Source organism: Mus pahari, chromosome 8, assembly GCF_900095145.1.
Source record: "Mus pahari chromosome 8, PAHARI_EIJ_v1.1, whole genome shotgun sequence".
NCBI classification, from domain to species: domain Eukaryota; kingdom Metazoa; phylum Chordata; class Mammalia; order Rodentia; family Muridae; genus Mus; species Mus pahari.
In genome coordinates, this window is record NC_034597.1 from 66,388,591 (window position 1) to 66,408,055 (window position 19,465).

At 39.8% G+C, this 19,465-nt stretch overlaps 1 protein-coding gene across 1 annotated transcript in view; it reads right to left on the minus strand.

The window, feature by feature from the left end:
• Window positions 1-19,465, minus strand: part of Gtf2f2 (general transcription factor IIF subunit 2) — a 113,423-nt gene that overhangs the window by 20,088 nt on the left and 73,870 nt on the right. The window contains exon 6 of the mRNA XM_021203492.2: window positions 4,835-4,934. Within this exon, the coding sequence (XP_021059151.1) occupies window positions 4,835-4,934 (100 nt within the window). The remainder of the gene's footprint in view (window positions 1-4,834; window positions 4,935-19,465) is intronic.

Consider the following 19,465-nt stretch of genomic DNA (forward strand, 5'->3'; position numbering starts at 1 on the left):
AAAAAAAAAAAAAAAAAGAGTTCTGGGATTAAAAGTGTGTAACATCATGCCCGGCCTGATTATACTTTTTGATAAACATCTCTACAAGCAAAAAAATTTAATGACTAAATCACACATTTATTTTAACAAGTTATAAATTATTATCCTACAGTCATATTATGAGCTGCACATAAAATTTTAAAAATTAAAATAGATAAAATAAAATTATATATTCTAGAAAATGAAGAACTGACTTTAGAAATGGAGGGCTTGCTGGCCAGCCAGTCTAGCCGAATCTGTGAGCTGCAGGTTCAGTCTAGGGCCCGCGTCTTGCAGAACATAAAGAGTGACTGACAACCAATGCTGAGCTCTGGCTTTCAAACGTACACACATACAGGAACACTCACAAACAGAACCCCTCTCCACCAGAAAACAACCTATTCTTTGCTTTTAAAACATAGTGATCTAGAAAGAAAAAAAAGTGATCTGTCTTCATGTTTAGGACACTTAGTTTTCAATAGTATTGCAAACTCACAAAGTTCACACTGGCAACAGCCCTCCTCCAGCCGCCCCTCTGACAATAGAAAAATGGAGGCGGGAGGGTTTCCTTTTCTCCTTTTCTTTCCTACCAGCGGATCTCCTTCCCTCTCAGGACCATGGCCTTCCACTTTGTACCGATAAAATACCTGAAAGCCAATTCTCTACTTCCTTTTTGCTTTAAGAATAAAGGAAAGAAAGGAAAAGATTGTAATATTTAAGGTCAAATTTTGACCTGTGGTACACAGCTGGGCTGTGGTTCAGTCAGCAACCTTAGAACTCTGAAAAAACATAAAAAGAACCTGGAGTCATTTCAGTTCTTAAAATTGACAACCGAATCTTCAATCAGGTGGAGAATGGCAGCCATACTTAAGGTGGGACTGACGGTTTTTATTTTGAAAAGAGCCACGTTCTTGTCAGATCTGATTACTCAGTTTCTACTGGAGAAGGTGACTGATAAATTATTGTAGAGCAGGAGTGCTAGTTTTCCAACTTTCTTTTTCACATATATTTACTACTTAATAGGTTTTAAGGCCTGGGTTTGGTACCAAAGGCAAGATGCTGATAATGTGAGACTGTACTGAACTGCTACATAGTTACAGTTCCTACTCTTGCATAAAAACGCAGCTTAAGGATGGCATGCAAGCAAGGGATTGGTTGCATGTGGCAGGCATTTTCTGGCAGTAAATGCACAGTGCTTAATATTCATCTAAGCAGTGGCAGGGCTGGGATGTTCTCAGTTTGTAACCACCTTGTATATCATAGGGAATCCCTAATGCTGCAATAATTAAAAAAAAAAAAAAAAGGGTGGGACTATGTATTTTGTATGCATGCTAATTGTGCTCTTTTAAAACCTCAACCATTAAAATGTATTGCTGAGTTACAAGACACACTACTCTGCAAACCTCTGAAAGTATTTCAATACTATATTGATTTAAATTTTTTTAAAAGTTTTACTATGTGACCTCTAAACTTTATTTTAAACCATGTTGATTTCTCAGTATCTTAAAAATTAATGCTTTTTTTTCGGATAAATTAGCAAGGTTTTATAGAATAAACTTGCAATTTTTATAACTGCTATTATAAACTGCAATGTCACTTACTGTGAAGAGATTGTTAAAGCGGTGTCTTACAGCTTTATACCTTAATAAAGAATATGAGTTTGTACTAACTTAGTAGTAAAAAGAACACAATATGGAAGCATCTGAAACACAAGGCTTCGTATGCCAGGCTGAGTGCTTACGTCTCTCAGAGAATGACCTAGGCAGAGGTCTGAACTGCCCTACTACCAAAGCACGGGCTTCAATCCTAGGACTAATGGACTGTAGCAGCACAGGGGGCATTTGCAACAGAAGTAAGGGGGAAATGGTGGTTAATACTACAGAAAGCTGTGCTCTGGACTGCAAAGGAACTGTTCACCACGCCCCTACTTGGGATCTAAGGAAGGCACAAGCAGAGAACAGGAAGAGGTGACAGCTCAGGGGTCACCAGGGGACTCTCAGTCACAGGCAAACATCTGCTACTCAGAGGAGAGCTCTGACACAGCTAGCTAGACACTTCCCTAGCTCTCTTCCCCTTTTTACCCCTAAAAGAGACCTTGACTGCCTAATAGCTTTTCAGATACATCCTCACTGTCACAATTCCAGCAAGCCAAAGGATTTGTGAAGAAGAAAATTTGGGTAAATTCATATTAGATCCTACTATCTAGAATTAATAACTTAAAACTTTCACCTAATCCTCAATTCTCAATTTCATTTCCAATGTTTTTCTGTCTTAAGCAGAAGAGAGAACCATTACTGTATAATATATCTTGTCTTACTATTATAAATTTTAGAAATATGATTGTCAGGCCCAAAGGAAAAAGAAACTTTTCATACATACACACACACACACACACACACACACACACACACACACAGACACACAGACACACACACACACACACACACAACCCCCAGAAAGCACCTATCTCTTTGTAACCTATGAGAAAGACGCGCTGTCCCGCCTTTACTGTGATAAAAACATACCAGAGCAAAAACTCTACATATACACCTGGTCCCTAGGAGGAAGACAAAGGCCCATTTTGGAACCACAGGAAGAGCATGCCAATGAAGAAAAGGGCCAAAACCAATACAAGCCTATTATGCTATTTTCCTATTATAAGAAATACAGCCCCAGAAAGCTGCATATGGAGTCCTGTATAGAGTGTTTTAAACATGTATAGACAGTACACATCACATTGTCTAGGACTCTTAAAACTATAGCTCTTAAACACATTCTATGGTTTTAGTCCAAAATCAGCGACTCATACATTTTTAGAACTTATTTCATTCTAGCACCACACATGACAGACAGTATTCTGGGCTAAGAATGGAAACAAACAGAAAAGAAGAAAAGAGGACAAAGAAACTGTCTTTTATCTACTTGTCTAAACCACAGACAACAGGGAGACGATACCTAAGCTGCTGACTGCACTTAGCCCCCAGCCCTCTTCTTTAGTTTCTCTCTCCCTAAAGCATAACCAAGGGGTTACACAGTTAATGGCCTCCCACCTCCTTTAAAGCAGTCAGTGTGGTAAAGTATGACATGTGAATGGATTTGATAACATGTTTTATCTTTTAGACATCTGCTATCTCATACAAAATAAGTACAAGGAACCCAGACGCCACGCTGTGAGCACTCAAAGTAAGGCCCATCTTTTTTGTTTGTTTGTTTGTTTGTTTTTCAAGACAGGGTTTCTCTGTGTAGCCCTGGCTGTCCTGGAACTCACTTTGTAGACCAGGCTGGCTCAAACTCAGAAATCCTCCTGCCTCTGCCTACCAAGTGCTGGGATTAAAGGCGTGTGCCACCACCGCCCATTTTATAGAGAAGTTTTATTATTTTTCTCCAAACTTAGACCAAAAGGAAATGAGGCAACACTTATCTATCAACTGTTATTCAGACTCCCTTTTCTCTGTAGGAACACTTCACATCTCGCCAGGCTCTTTAAGCACTGTTGGTGTTCCACAGCAACATACACAGTAGTTAAACATTTGACTCCTCTCTCAGTTGGAGTTTCTATTGCTGTGATAAAACATAGAACACCAGGACCCTAAGCAACTTGGGGAGGAAAGGGTTTATTTTTTTATTTTTTTATTTTTTTTAAGATTTATTTATTTATTATATGTAAGTACACTGTAGCTGTCTTCAGACACTCCAGAAGAGGGCATCAGATCTTGTTATGGATGGTTATGAGCCACCACGTGGTTGCTGGGATTTGAACTCCGGACCTTTGGAAGTGCAGTCAGGTGCTCTTACCCACTTAGCCATCTCACCAGCCCGGAAAGGGTTTATTTAATTTTACAAACTGCAGTGCATCATCCAAGGAACTTGGGGCAGAGACTCCTGAGGAGACCACTGAGGTGGCGCTTACTGGCTTGCTCCCCATGGCTTTTGCAGCCTGCCTTCTTAGAGCACTCAGGACGTCTAGCACAGGAACAGCACTGCCACGGTGCTGGGCCCTCCCACACCATCCCTCAAGAAGACGCACCACACACTTGCTCACAGGCTAGTCTAGTGGGGGCATTTTCCCAAATTAAGCTCCTGCTTCTCACTGACTCTCCCTTTTAGCAAGCTGACATAAAACTAGTCAGTAAAAGTGCTAAGCCACACTGCTTGGCTGAATACTTGGACTGATCAATTTTACTCACATGGGTAATAGTAGTAGTTACAGTTCAAAAGGCAGGAATGAAGAAAACAAGCCATTTTAATGAAGAATTCACAAAAGTAACCGGCATATAATGTGCTTATTATTACATAATAAGACAATTTACATCCCTATCATACATTGTTCTATACATTTACTTAACAAAGGTTTAAGAACACAGACAACCCTCACTCAGCACAGTAGTGGAGGACCTCAAGTGAGGCAGCAGGACCTTGATAGTCCATGAGGACAACTACCACTGTTCCAAAGCCTTAACGTTTCCAATAATTCTTAAAAACCGACACATAGTTGTACATAGTTAAACATGATCTTTGAAAATTTGTTGGTATAGTAAAACTGGTATGGTAAACAAGCCATAGAGATACAGAAAACAAAAATTTAGCAAATTTATATTTATGAGCTATTTTGTGATTAGAAACATTGAGAACTAAAATGCCATTATCGCTTTGTAAAAGCTGATCAAGAGCAATTTGGACAGTGGCTCCCTTTTCCCACACAGCTCAGGCGATAGTGCAGGCACTTTTCTATGCTTAGCATGGGTCACACAGCAAGCTGCAAGTGGCACTGACTGAGAGGAACAGGATACTGATAAAAGACAAGCAGAAGACTCACATTGTACTGATGGTTAGCCACAGGCTTGTAATTGGTTGTTACGACTTTGTCCAGCTGTTGTGATAGCCTTACGGGTTTGGAAGATTCTTCTATTTGCAATCTGAAAAACAGAAGGCATTGTTAATCCACTGCTTAGTAGTACAAATCATATATAAGCAAGTAAGTTCAGAATACCACAGCAGCTTTACTGAAACACTTAGGAAGACTAAAACGACGACGACTACAAGGTAAAAACTATCTCCATAAACTAAATGTACACGTTATTATAGTTCTGAACATAGTTGTGAAACTATGTTGCCTGGTTAAACCAAACTCTGCCAGCAAAACAAGCTGCCTTAAATTACTATTGTCTACTATTCACCAATCCAAAGCTTTCACTATCCTGAAAAGAAATACGGATGTGTAAAAAAAGCCCCATCAACATTCAGTGTACAGTGACTAGTGGCTACTTTATCAGACATTGGTGCTCAAAACATTCTTGTCACCACAGAAACCCCTACTGGACAGCACTGGTCTACGACGCTGCAGAACTATTTGAATTAAATGTAACACAAAATACTGTCTCAAGAAAATAAAATAAACACATGATCCCTCATATAACATGAAGACACTACTCTACAAGTACCTATAATTTTAAGCAGTGATTTATTGTGTCCTAATTTGTATACTAAAATTGTTCCTTAAAAATTAATGCATTTGGTTTATAAGCAAAGTAAATCCAAAAATCTGCTTTGAGAGTGTAAAAGTACAGCTCTCAAAAGTGACTAATTTTAAATTCACAAAAGGTATCATTGTACCTTTAGACTTTTCATCAGCAGGGTATCAGAATACAAAATGTAACATACTCAAGAAAATTGCCTACCATATCTGGCTAGCTTATAATTGAAGATTAAGCATGAAATAAAAGTATTTTTGGAAAAATACCAGGTTAGAAACAGCTTATGCATTGTAGTTCTTTAAAAAAGGTTTATTTTTATTTATGTGTATACATGTTGTCTCCATGCGTGTATTTTACATGTATGTGGGTGCCCAAGGAGGTCAAGAGAAGGCACTGGACTTCATGGGGCTGGACTCTGAAGTGGTTCTGAGCAGCACAGTATGGGTGCTGGGAACTAAGTAGTATGTTCTCATAACTGTGGAACCACTTCTCCGGATATTTTAAAACATGGAACTACATGAAAGATGGGAAGAGATTAAAATTAGTATATTTTAAGAATTTTTTTTTGTTGTTGTTGAGTTTTCTAAAATTTGTGCAATAAACACCCATGATTTTTAAAGTGGCAGTCTGTCCCTGAACCTTGGACTATCTGTAGTCCCTGCGTGATCTTGAGGCACGCCTCCCAGTCAGTTCTCAAAGTCAATTTCATCATCACAGTTCTGCCACTTTGATTCTCAAGGCATCAATTTTTTTTTTTTTAAACAAAGGAACACATTGTTGTTTTCTTTTAAACAAAGCACTCATACAAAAAATTTAACCTTCTATTATACATTAAGAACATCAATTCCCAGAATTTTGTTTTAATTAAAAGTGGACACTCTATAACTCAAAATTCAAAAGGTTAATCTATGGACTGAAAACACAATGCATTTCAAAAGAACTTAACCTTAAAATATTTTCATTAACCATGAATAGTTTAAAATAGTTTAACAGGCTTTTTTATTTAACACTAAATAATTCATTTAACATTATCTCATGATGTGCCAGAACAATTTGCAACTCTATTTTATTATTAACAATGCTCTAAATTAAACACTGCTGGCTTCAACACACTTTCAACATCAAAACAAGGATTACCTGGGTTTTTCAATAGAATGTAATTTGCAAATACTCAGTTCACAAAGCAAGCAGCCAACCACATACAAAAGTGTTAGGCTGAATGAGGAGACACCCTGTGCCCTGACTGTCTAAGACTAGGTCTTATCTTTTCAGAACACTAAAGTACAGGGTTAGTTCCAAGAAACTGTAATCGGGAATACAACATTCCTTTGCTTGTTTGTTTCTTGGGAAAAGGTCTCATTATGTAGACTTGCCTGGCCTGGAACTCATAAGATCCACATGTTTCTGCTTCCCAAAAGCTGGGATTCAAGGTGTGCCACCATACTTGGCATAAGAATCTCCTTTGTTTATAAGCTACATAACAGATACTTGGGATGAATTCCTAATACCACTACAGGACAATTAATTCACATGGACATTAGAAGAATTCTAATGCACATTAGAAGGTCAGGAGGAAAAACAAGTCCCCACCCCTCCAATCACAAAGAAAGTGCTTGAAAACATGTTTATAAATGCTATGGTAGTCACAAATCATACTTGTTTATCAAATTATGATTTTATATAGTCAAATATTTTATTTAATTTTAAATTTACATGTGTCTCTGCATGGGTACATGCAGGCCAGAAGAGGGTATCAGATCTTCTGGAGGTGATGTTTATGATGCAATTATGGGCTGCCCCAAGTGGATGTTGGGAAATGATTTCTGGTCTTTTGGAGAGTAATATGTGCCATTAAAAGTAATCTCTCCAGCCCAGAAAACCAGAAATTTAAAGCAAAACAAAAAATAATTGTGTGCTTTAAAAACAGTTCTCTGAGCCGGACGTGGCGGTGCACGCCTTTAATCCCAGCACTTAGGAGGCAGAGGCAGGCGGATTTCTGAGTTCGAGGCCAGCCTGTTCTACAGAGTGAGTTCCAGGACAGCCATAGCTACACATAAATAAATAGATAAATAAATAGTTCTGGATGCTGGAGGGATGGTTCAGCAGTTAAGAGCACTAACTACTTACTCTGTTCTTCCAGAGGCCCCAGGTTCAAATCCCAGCACACACATTTTGGCTCACAACTGTGATTCCAGTTCCAGGGGACCTGATACTCTCATATAGACACACATGCAGGCAAAACACTAATGTACATTAAAAACAAAAAAACAAAGAAAATAAACCTGTGCTCTGGGAGCTAGAGAGAGCATATAGAGTGCATACTGTGCTTGGAGAGAACCCGACTTTGGTTACTAGCACCCATGGGCAGCTAATAATCACCTGTATACCAACTCTAGGGAATCTGAAACCCTCAGGCCTCCATTGGCACTTGTACTAATGTACATATGTCCATATACAGATATACCTAATTCAAAACAAAAACCCTGAACAACAACAACTCCTCCTCCTCCTCTTCCCCCTGCTCCCCTAACTGTAGTTCCTATCACACAAGTGTTATCTCTTCAGCTTTTGGTCATTGTGGACGAGCTCTCTTGTGTTCAAAACCTCATCTACATGTATTTTGGAATGGGAAAATAAATTTAGTTACAATTTTGTCCAAAGCCAGAAGAAATACTCAACATATCTGTTTTGCCTGTAGTAGTGTTCCCATTTACAGAGATGATGAAATAAAAGTCGGGAGTAGGCATGCAGAACAAAACTGGGACTCCTATGCATGGCCCACCCACTATTCCTTTAGTTTCCTAAAGGAAGTCTAAATTCCAGGGCCCCTGTTAATGGGGGTGTGTGGGGCTGGTACTGGGGAAGCTACTGTATGAATGCAGAGGAAAGTATATTGTTTCCATTATGACAATGGTTTCTCAACTCTCCTAATGCTGCAACCCTTTAATACACTCTCCAACCCCCAACCATAAACTTTTCACTGCTACTTCATAACTGTAATTTTGCTACTGTTATGAATCATGATGTAAATATCTTATTTTCTAATCAGCTTGGGGGTTGTAACCCATAGGTTGAGAATTGCTACATTAGGGTGAACCTTAAGAACACAGAACATAGTCAAATTTAAAAACTCATTTTGAAGACACATTTAACAGAAACTGGGACATAAGCGAGTTGGGGCATAAAGAGTAAGAGCAATAGAAGCAAGATAACTGAGCTCAGACTGGCGGCTTGAGTATCCACTCAAGAAGCACTAACAAACCAGGTTATTGTAAAACCATTCTGGAAAAGTCACTGTATTTTACTAGAAACTATAAAATCTTCCAAATTCTAACTGTGAGAAACCATTCTCGTTGAAAGTTCAGAGAACAGAAAAATTAAAACTTGTGAATTCTTAGAATAGAAAATGAGCACCTAATGTCAGGAACAACCTAATTCTCTGGACACTAACCAACAACTACTAGCTCCATGCAGCTTTGGCTATATATAATTAGGTAAATTAGAAGTCTTTCTAAGATTAATGAGTTCCTATGTTTCTTGCCATAAAAGCTCTCAAGGGCTATATTACTTAAGAATGACAATACAAGGATGAGGGAAACCAATAGGGCAGACATTTAAAGAGTTCTTCTTACTCCATGCTAGAAACTGTGTTAAAAGCTACCCACATTCATTGTACTTTTTTCTCATAGTAGGTAAAGCGGGAGCTATAACTCAGATCATCCCACTACATAAGGAATGTAACAGAACAGAGACTATTTAAAATCCCGTAGAACTTAGCCAGAAAGAAATAAGTAAATGCTAGGTCTCATTTGGCCTAGCCTAGCCTTGAGCTTGTTATGGAGCTGAGGACGCCTTCATCCTCCTGCTTTCAGAGGCATGCACTGCCATGACCAGTTTATGCACTGTTACAGATTTAATGGGAGGAGCTCTAGCCCAGCAATTTCTTTTTGCTAGTCGTTGACTTGTCTATAACCAGTTCAGGTCTATGCAAACGCAGAGTAGAGAACATGGCCTCTGCCCCATAAACAAACACAAAAGTGAAGATTCACAAAAGTGTAAGTTTAAGTGGTACCTAAGTAAGTAGCTAAGTGCATACAGGAATGATGGCACAAAGCCTTTACTGCCAGCAACTGAGAGGCAGAGGCAGCTGGACCTCTTTGGGTCCCACTAGGGTTGAATAGTGAGATCCAAAAACAGTATAGGAAATATGTAAAAAAAAAAAAAAAAAAAAAAAAAAGGAGGAAAGGAGGTAAACAGATTCAAGGAGGCTGATCTAGAAATGTGACAAAGGAAGATAGAAAGCATCACTGTGATGAGAAATGCCTTCAATTTTCATATGTATTATATTAAAACACTGAAGGCTTAGGTGTGTGTGTGAAGGGATGGCTTAGCTATTAAGAGCATTTGATGCTCTTGCAGGACCTGGGTTTGATTCTGAGCACTCATATGGTGGCCCATAAACATCAATTAACTCTATCCCCAGAGGATCTGATGCTCTTTTCTAACCTCCACGGGCACTAGACATAGACATACACACACACACACACACACACACACACACACACACACACACACACACACGCCAAATACACACATAAAACAAAACAAAAAAACCCAAAGGCTTTTTTTGTGTGTTGTATACACCTCAGAGGACTACGAGTTCTAGGCTTGCCTGGATTACATAACGAGTGAGAGGGCTGTCCAGGCTATATAGAGTGAAACTTTGTCTCAACAACAACAAACTACAACAAAGACACCGAAGTCTGAATTATTTGAAGTTGGAGGTCAAAGTGTTCACAGTGAGGAAAGTACCGCTCTTAGGTAGCTACTTTGATATATACATGCCACCACAAATCTGAACCAGTCTTCTAAATTAAAATTTCTACAACCCTGTGACTATGTGATGGGTACCAACACAATATAGCAGTGGAATCAAACACATCTCTTCAGTAAATTAAAAAGCACCATCTACAAAATTACAGTTGCCTGTGAGTGGGAATCAGAATTATTGGCTGTGCATCATGTCAAACTGCAGGAAGCTACCCAGGTGTACACTAACCAAGACACTGTTGCTATGGTGACTAAGCAAATATAGCAAGCGGCTAACTCATTAGTGACTCCATGAAAATATAAAGGCTGGAATAGATGGGGAATATCTGGCAGTATATGGCCACTAATGGGGGCTGAGATTCAAAATGAATTTCTTTAAAGAAAATGTAAATTTTAGCATGGCATTTAAACATTTTTGAGATTTTTGTGCTAACTAAAGCGTAATCAAGTCAGGGAGAAAAAAAAATTAGAGAAGGTAGGCAAGCTTTCACGGAAGAAAGCTCCACTTAGGACCAGCTGTTGAGGCACTGATACTGATATTACATGGGGAAATCTCCAAGGCTGCCAAAAAAAACCCCTGCAAATAGGCAAAGGGGTCCCCCACAGGCCCTGTTCTGTGGCTAGAGCTTTAGCCATATGGTCTCTGGCTCTCTTCATCAAGAGCATGATACACAGAAGGCAAAAAGGGGACTTTGTACTTTTTAAAAAAATTATAAGTAAACTTTAAAGAAATGAAAATAAAAGCTGGAGATAAGCACCCGAGAAACAGTTTCAAAAGACAAATGCTAGATTTGGACTTGACCTGAAGCATTTAAATTAATTACTTGCTCAACAAACTGCCATGCAAATTCATCACAGATAAAAGCTGTAAAGGAGGAAAGTCCAAGCCCTTTGTCTTTTTATGAATTTATATTGCCATCCTTCACAGACCCCTACAAGCAGCAAAGCTTCTATTTCACTCAATGTTACATTATGATCTTTTGATGATGTAACACCACAAATACAAAATCCTAGTTCAAAGTGAAGTATTGCCTTAATTACATATTGCTAAGAACAATTACAGCACTTCATGCCAGACAGACACATGGCAAGTAATTGATTTAGTTAGATTTTCTCCAAACCATCACCAGGACTATGAAGAATGGCAGTAAACAAAACTTTCGTACTTCACAAATATAAGACAGTGTTATTCTTGGCTTTGTCACTACTCTTATAAGCATATAAATGTTTGCTTATTTAGTTCTTTGATTTCTCATCCTTCTCTATTTCTTTTATTGGATCTTTTTTTTTTTTTTTTTAAAGATTTATTATATGTAAGTACACTGTAGCTGTCTTCAGACACCCCAGAAGAGGGCGTCAGATCTTGTTAGGGATGGTTATGAGCCACCATGTGGTTGCTGGGATTTGAACTCTGGACCTTCGGAAGAGTAGTCGGGTGCTCTTACCCACTGAGCCATCTCACCAGCCCTTATTGGATCTTCTAAACCCTATTTCTCCTTCTCCTCTCAACTTCCCACCTCTCGCCTTTCCAGCACAGGGCTCTCATCAATGATCCATGTTACCCAACACATACAATTGGGAGTTGCCTTTACGCAAGTACTTGAACCACAAGGGAATCTATAAAGAGTTTCTTGAGACTTCTCTTATATATGTATTTGTGCTTTCTCTTTACCAGTCACATTCTTCTTCTAACAAAAACCTGTCTTATTATTCTATTGCTATGAAGAGACATCATGACCAAGGCAACTCTTACAAAGAAAAACATTTAACTGGGGCTGGCTTACAAGTTTCAAAAGTTTAGTCCATTATTGTCAGGGCGGACAGCAAGGCCGAGCACAGGCAGGCATAGTGCTGGGGAGGACTGAGAGTTCTCCATCTTGAGCTGCAGACAGCAGGAATAAACAGTGACACACTTCCTGCACACCCATTCCAGCTTGGCCACCTTACCTGATTAGGAGAGCCACTGCCTATGAACTCATGGAGCCATCCATTTTCTTTCAAGCCAGCACAGCCCCTATTTCCACTAACTCCACACACCCACTTAGCTCTCAACAAACTCAGAGGTGAGTCCAGAAAGCCAAACAAGACCATGGAGGAGAGCTTCAGTGGAAGACTGGAGTGCTAAGGAAAGGCTTGTTTTAGAAGGATGATGTCCTCAGTAGGCATATACTATGTAAGAGGGACAGGGAGAACAGAGATACAGGAGAAGGTGGCCAGTTAAAACTTCACAAGTTTTAAGAGAGAGTAAAAGAGAATGAGAAAAAAGAGAGTACAATTAGGAAAAAGGAAGAATGGAGGAACAGACAAAAGGATGGGATTGAGACCAAAGAAGTCCTGAATGCCAAACTAAGCTATTGGGAGCCAGGGTTAAACTGGAGAATCTGTAGCAAAGGGCTCACTTGAAAATGAAAGTCATGGCCAACAGGAAGCAGTGGAGAGAATGAGCTAGAACAAACAAGAAAAAGCCTGCAGAGCAGGCTAGGGGAAGAGGGGCGTGGGTGCAGTGAGCAGACATGTGGCACCAACTGTGAGAGCCAGGGCCTCATAGTACCTGAGCGTTGTCAGGTAGACGAAACCTTCTAGAGCTTCTAAGGATGTATCTTGGGAAGTCATTTGTTAGTTGCCCCAGTCCTCTTCTCTCACGGCCATGCCTTCTTGGGCCTCAACTCCCAGAGAACCCTTCCCTTGATCCTCAAGTACCTTACTCATCTCTCTACTGCAGCAGTGGTCACTAGGGACCCAGTGTCCCCCAGCTACTTGCAAAGTGAGCATGAATGTCAACAATCCACCATGTTATTCACTTAGACTCCACTCAATCCGTTGAGTATTAGCTGACAGCCTGTCAGGTAACAGACGCTAACCACTCACCTACAATCCGCTTACAGTGCATTAGCACTGGAGAGGAAGTCCTCCGCATGCAATGGTTTTGTCAAGTGCTTGTGGCTTGAAAATACAGAGGATTTTACTGGAGCTTTATCAATTTGGTAAAAGTTGTTTTTAAATCCACATGGAAGATCACATAAGTAATAAAAACTGATGAGTTCAAGGACAGCCTGGACCCTGTATCAACCTTAACCCCATACATACTTGACCCCTGCCTGCCTGCAATGCTTAGTGATGGGATAGATACTTCTGAGATGCATACTGTCAACTCATTTTGTTATTGTGTGAACATCAGTGTACTTCACCAGCTAAGAGAGCTACAGCATTTAACAAATGGGATCATTTTAAGGGATGACCATTGCATATATGGTCCCTTGTTGAAAAAAAAATTTTGTAGCATGTAACTATAGTTTAGCTTACAGAATAATGTTTTGTGTCTGCATATTATTTAAAAGCATACCTCCTTGTTAAGAGTTCTTTATATATTAGACATTATATGCCAGCAGTTCTTAAAACACACTCTAAGGACCACCTATATCAAACTTTTCATATTGTCTGTGACCCATTGTCTACTTTCAACTCTGCCCTGAGTTAAACCTCGGCTGCTGGTTCTGGAATCTACATTTTTCTGAAGACCTGAGCTGATTTACATACTTACACAAAAGCTTGAAAAAACCTGTACTAGCCAAGCCTTTCAAAGAAATCTTATCTTTCTTATGCTTTGTAGATAATGACAGTGCCCACAAAAGAAGGTGGCTCACAATGCAGCTGGGTGGGGGGGTGGGTTAAGAAATATTCACTGGACAGATTATAAAGTGCCTTCAGATGGGGAAGGCAGTGTCTGTCTATACCATAAAGGAGGCACAGGGTTTGAGCATCAGTATCCAATGCAGACAAAACAAAAACTGACTAGAAGCTGTCTACTTTGGCCTTGGTAGAAATTTTAATTATCAACAGAGAAATCAACTCTGGAAATCAGCAGCTTAATATTGAGTTCGTTTTCTTGCATGGTTTAGCCTCCCAGCCAAGCACTTGGAAAGATGTCAGGAAATTTAATTAGCAATACCTTATTACTTAGAGGAGTTTCAGAAAGACGGCATAAACGTATCATTCTCACAAAGACCAAGTTGCTCTGATGGAGGGTCTCAAGCAGAGATAACCTACTTTCATTTTGTGCCTTATTAGACACCATGAATGACATCTGCCTTCACCAGAACTACCTCAGAAACTAAAACAGATGCTCCAAGGCCAAGTACGGCAGTTCTGAGCACTCAACTCAGAACCTCTACAGTCCTTCTAAATCCACTCTGGATTCCTAGCTCACAGGAATTAAAAGCAGTCAATCAGAAAAAGGAGAGGGCTGCAACAGGAACCAGCAACACAACAAAATGGGAGCTCTGAGAGACAAACAGAAGACAAGGAAAAGAATCTGTGAACTGTAATACTCAGGAAAAGACCATGTCCTGTTCTTCACCTCACTTGAAACAATTCAAACTCAGGTGCTCATATGAGAGATTGTGCTGCGGCTGGAGAGATGGCTTAGCGGTTAAGAGCACTGACTGCTCTTCCAGAGGTCCTGAGTTCAATTCCCAGCAACCACATGGTGGCTCACAACCATCTGCAATGGGGTCTGATGCCCTCTTCTGGTGTGTCTGAAGAGAGCAATGGTGTACTCATATATATAAAACAAATATATCTTTAAAAAAAAAAGAAAAGAAAAGAAAAGAAAGATGTGCCTCTAAGCTTGGTTCTCAGTGAAGTCCATATACAAGGTGTGGGCAGAGGTATAATATGTACCACTGTTTAGAAAGCCCCATTAAAGCTATTTTCATTAAATAATTTAAGAAGTCTACAGGTGGGCTAGAGAGATGGCTCAGTGGGGTTAAGAGCACCGACTGCTCTTCCGAAGGTCCTGAGTTCAAATTCCAGCAACCACATGGTGGCTCACAACCAGCTGACTCCCTCTTCTGGAGTACTTACATATAATAAATAAATAAATCTTTAAAAAAAAAGAAGTCTACAGGTAATGTTTTGGAGACGTTAACAGCTAACAGCTAGCAGAACTGCCACAGATGAGGCCAGCATGGGCTACATATGTAGTAAGTTTCAGGTCAACTAGGTCTACAATATGAGACCTTTTCTCAAATACACACAAATGAATTAGAATTATCCTCATTTGTGTTTTTCCAGCCAGCTCTTTGAGCTTACTTAATTGTACATTTTAATGGACAAATACCTTCAATCTTCCAAAATTAAAATAAATAACATAAATCAACTAATATAAATAGCCTATTTGTAGAAAAATTCAGGAGGGAAAAAAAACAGTAATAGAGAAAAACCAAAAGATAATTTTCAAGACAAAATAGTAATAAAAAGTCCATTGCGTCTTTAACGTGATTCCCAGTAGTTATTTTATGTCTGAGTAATGGTGCCCCACTGCCATGTATTCACTGCCATGTATGTATTCACATTTACAATGCACATGGCCTAGAGTCCATGAATGTCATCCCATAGGATAACATTATGAAAAAAACAAACAGCTAAGTTTTATAGTTAAAAAGCAGCTAAACTAACGTGCACTAATAACAGAAACAGAAGAGCCACTAGTAATTAATGTGCTACAGGAAAATGCCATATGGCACTCAACATTATTATATAAGAACTGAAAATTCTGTCAACAATAGCATTTGTCCATGCCACACCTACCTCCTCCAAAACGAATGTGTGTAGCAGACCGTAGGAGAAAACAACAGACTTGTTGCTCACACTAGCTTCCTGAGGGGTGTCTAGTAAGTTTTCTCTAGACACCTGCATCATTCTAGACTGTAAAACCAAGTCTTAAAGGCTAACAGTTTAGCTGTAGTTCATGAAGATCATGGACAATGAGCATCTTCTTCATTCTTTCATTCCTGACTGTTGCTACATAATAGATGCTCTAAGTTTACCTAAAGGGTTATTACACAAACTTGTGAAGCTTGGCTATGAAGCCATTGATTTTATAGTAAATAATAAATACACTAAGAAGGGAACTCTTCTCCATAGTATTAGTAATGTAAAATACTGACTCTCAGAGAGGAATTCTGCTCTGAATAATATTAACTTTAATTTTAACAAGTATAGACATCTTTAGTTTCTTGTCAATCTGTGCTAGTTTTCCATTACTATAAGAAATAGACCACACATTCACTAACAAGAGAAAAGATCTTAGTCACAATCCTAGTGGTTTGAGTCCATGATCAGCTTGGACATCATCTGAGGAACTGGGTGAAGGGCAGAACCAGTCACTGCATGACTGCAACGTGGAGAAGGGGGGGCAGGATAGCTGCTGCCGCACCACTTCCTTACATCTTCCTTGGCAAAAGAACTCCTCTACCTTTTACTAGGCTGCATTTCTTACATTTCTACTACCTCACAATATACCACTCGGGTAACCTCAACAGATGAGCCTTTCGGGGGAACAATTAAGGTTACAACTACACCAAAATAGCACGTCTATATAGCATATAACATGCATACCAAATGTTATTATAAAAATAATTTTTTATTTAGATTGAAAATTTAATTTTAAGGGAGGGGGTGGAGAAATGGCTCAGCGAGGTTAGGATTTAATAAAGAAGAAAGCCCTATTAATATAATTATCAAATCAAAGAGACTAAGCTGAACATGGTAGAACACCAGTATATGTCTATAATCTGAGCAATGAAGTAACCGAGGCAGGAAGATCTCAAATTTAAGGCCAGGCTGGGACACACAGAGACTTTAAAAAGGCTAAAGATTGTAAATTAAAAACAGGGCTGGAGAGACTGCTCAGGGTCACAGTTTGCTGCACTTCTAGAAGGTCCCAGTTCCACAATAGGCAACTCACACCCACTTGCCAACTCCAGCTCTGAGGGGCAGACTCTCCACAAGTGCTTGAACACATGTAGCATCCCCCCCCCGACCCCCAACACACATCTAATAGAAAAAAAAAAAAATCTTAAGAAAAATCCGTTAAGGGGCTGGGAAGATGGCCCAGACTTCACTTCCTAGCACCCACCTCAAGTAGCTCACAAACACAAGTTACTTCGCTCTGGGGAACAGAACTCCTCTGGCCTGCACATAATACAAAACAACCTACTTTATAAAACCAAACAAACAGATTTTAAGTAACATCATTCATGTAACAAGTCTTTCTTACGCAGTCAGGCATAACATCCTTCCCTTGGTGAGCGAGCACACAAGCAAATGCATCAGTGTTAAGAATAAAACAGTCGAGCCGGGCGTGGTGGCGCTCGCCTTTAATCCCAGCACTCGGGAGGCGGAGGCAGGCGGATTTCTGAGTTCGAGGCCAGCCTGGTCTACAGAGTGAGTTCCAGTACAGCCAGGGCTATACAGAGAAACCCTGTCTCCAAAAACCAAAAAAAAAAAAAAGAAAGAAAGAATAAAACAGTCCTATCACGGCGAGTGTGATGCAGAAGAGCCCCCAGACCTCATATATTTGGATACTTAGCCATACTTGAGAGGGTTTGGAGGACATTTGTGGCCCTGAGGTTTCAAAAGTACACACCAGCCCCAGCGATCTCTGCCTCCCTCCATACCGTAGATCAGGATGCCCTCTCAGCTATCACTCTAACGCTCGCCATGCTGGTAATGGAACTAATGGTCATGGTGTTTATTCACAGCAACAGAACAGTAACCAAGACAGCTAGTAACTAGGAAGCTGCTCTGGGAGGAAGGCTACATTATTTCACCCAAGGGGGTCAGAGATGGCCACATGAACTGAGACCTGCATGGTAGGAAGGAGTTGCCACTTGAAGACTGTTCACATGTAGAAGTTGGAGATGAAACTGTCCTTGTTCTGTTTGAAAATCAGAAGGTGGTCTCCTAGGCTGCTGCCAATAAATGAGAGGAAGTTGTAGAAACTTCATGATCTGACCAGTTTTGAGGGCCAGATCATCTATTACCTTGTGAATTCAATAAATTAAAAAAAAAAAAACCAACAACAACAACAACAAAAAAAACCAAACTTTTTTTTTTTTTACTTATTGCAAGAGTCTTGCTGTGTAGTCCAGGTTAGCCTCAAACTCACCTTTTGGCACAGGCTGATCTCATGGCACTCTTTATGTCACATCGACTTCTACATAAGAGCCCCGTACTTGGTTTGATGTATTACTGTCACAGTTTTGAGACTGTGAATTCATGAACAAATGCTCACATTATCTTTGTATAACTAGGTCTGTACACTACATAGTTGTTCTTGAATGTATATTTAGAAATAATCACTGTAGCTTACTTAGTGTTATATAGCAGGATTCTAGAGTGGACTTAGGTATGCTAAGATGACAGGCAGCCATGTGGGGCAGATAAGAGCAGTGGTTCTTCACCTTCCTAATGCTGTGACCCCTTAATACAGTACCTCAAATGCTGTGGTGACCCTCAACAATAAAATTATTTCACTGCTACTTCCTAAGAGTAATTTTGCTACTATTATGAATCATAATGTAAACATCTGATATTCTCAGAATATCTGTATGTGTGTGACCCCTGTGGGGGCTGCAACACACAGGTTGAGAATTACTGGTGAAGGGGAATGCTACATGTATGAATATAACACTCAAGAGACTGGTCTCAGAAGGATATACAGATGCTGGAGTTTGCATATATGCATACACTACACACATATATGTGTGTATACACACACACATACACATACCCTATACTGATATATTTTAAATGCATAACGTGTAGGGTACAAAGAGGAAAAAAGTAGGCACTTAAGGGAAGCCTAAAAAAGGGTAGAGAAACAGCTCACTGGTTGCTCTTCCAGAGGACCAGAATCCTATTCCTAGTTCCCACATGGCTAAGTCACAACTGTCTGCAACTACAGTACAAGGGATTTGATGCCCTCTTCTGGCCTCCAAGGGCACTGCACATATATGGCATAGACTTACATGCAGGCAAACACCCATACACATTAAATAATAATCATTCTTAAAAAAAAAAATACTCTAAGAGAACTTGTTGCTCTTGCAGAGAACCTGGGTTCAACTCCCAGCACCCGTGGTAGTTCACAACCACCCCCAGTTCCAGGAGATGCGATGTCCTCTTCTGGTCCCCACAGGTACCAGGCACAAACATGCATAATAATACATGCAGGCAAAATACTCATTAAAAATTGATATTTATGCCGGGCCTGGTGGCGCAGGCCTTTAATCCCAGCACTCGGGAGGCAGAGGCAGGTGGATTTCTGAGTTCGAGGCCAGCCTGGTCTACCAAGTGAG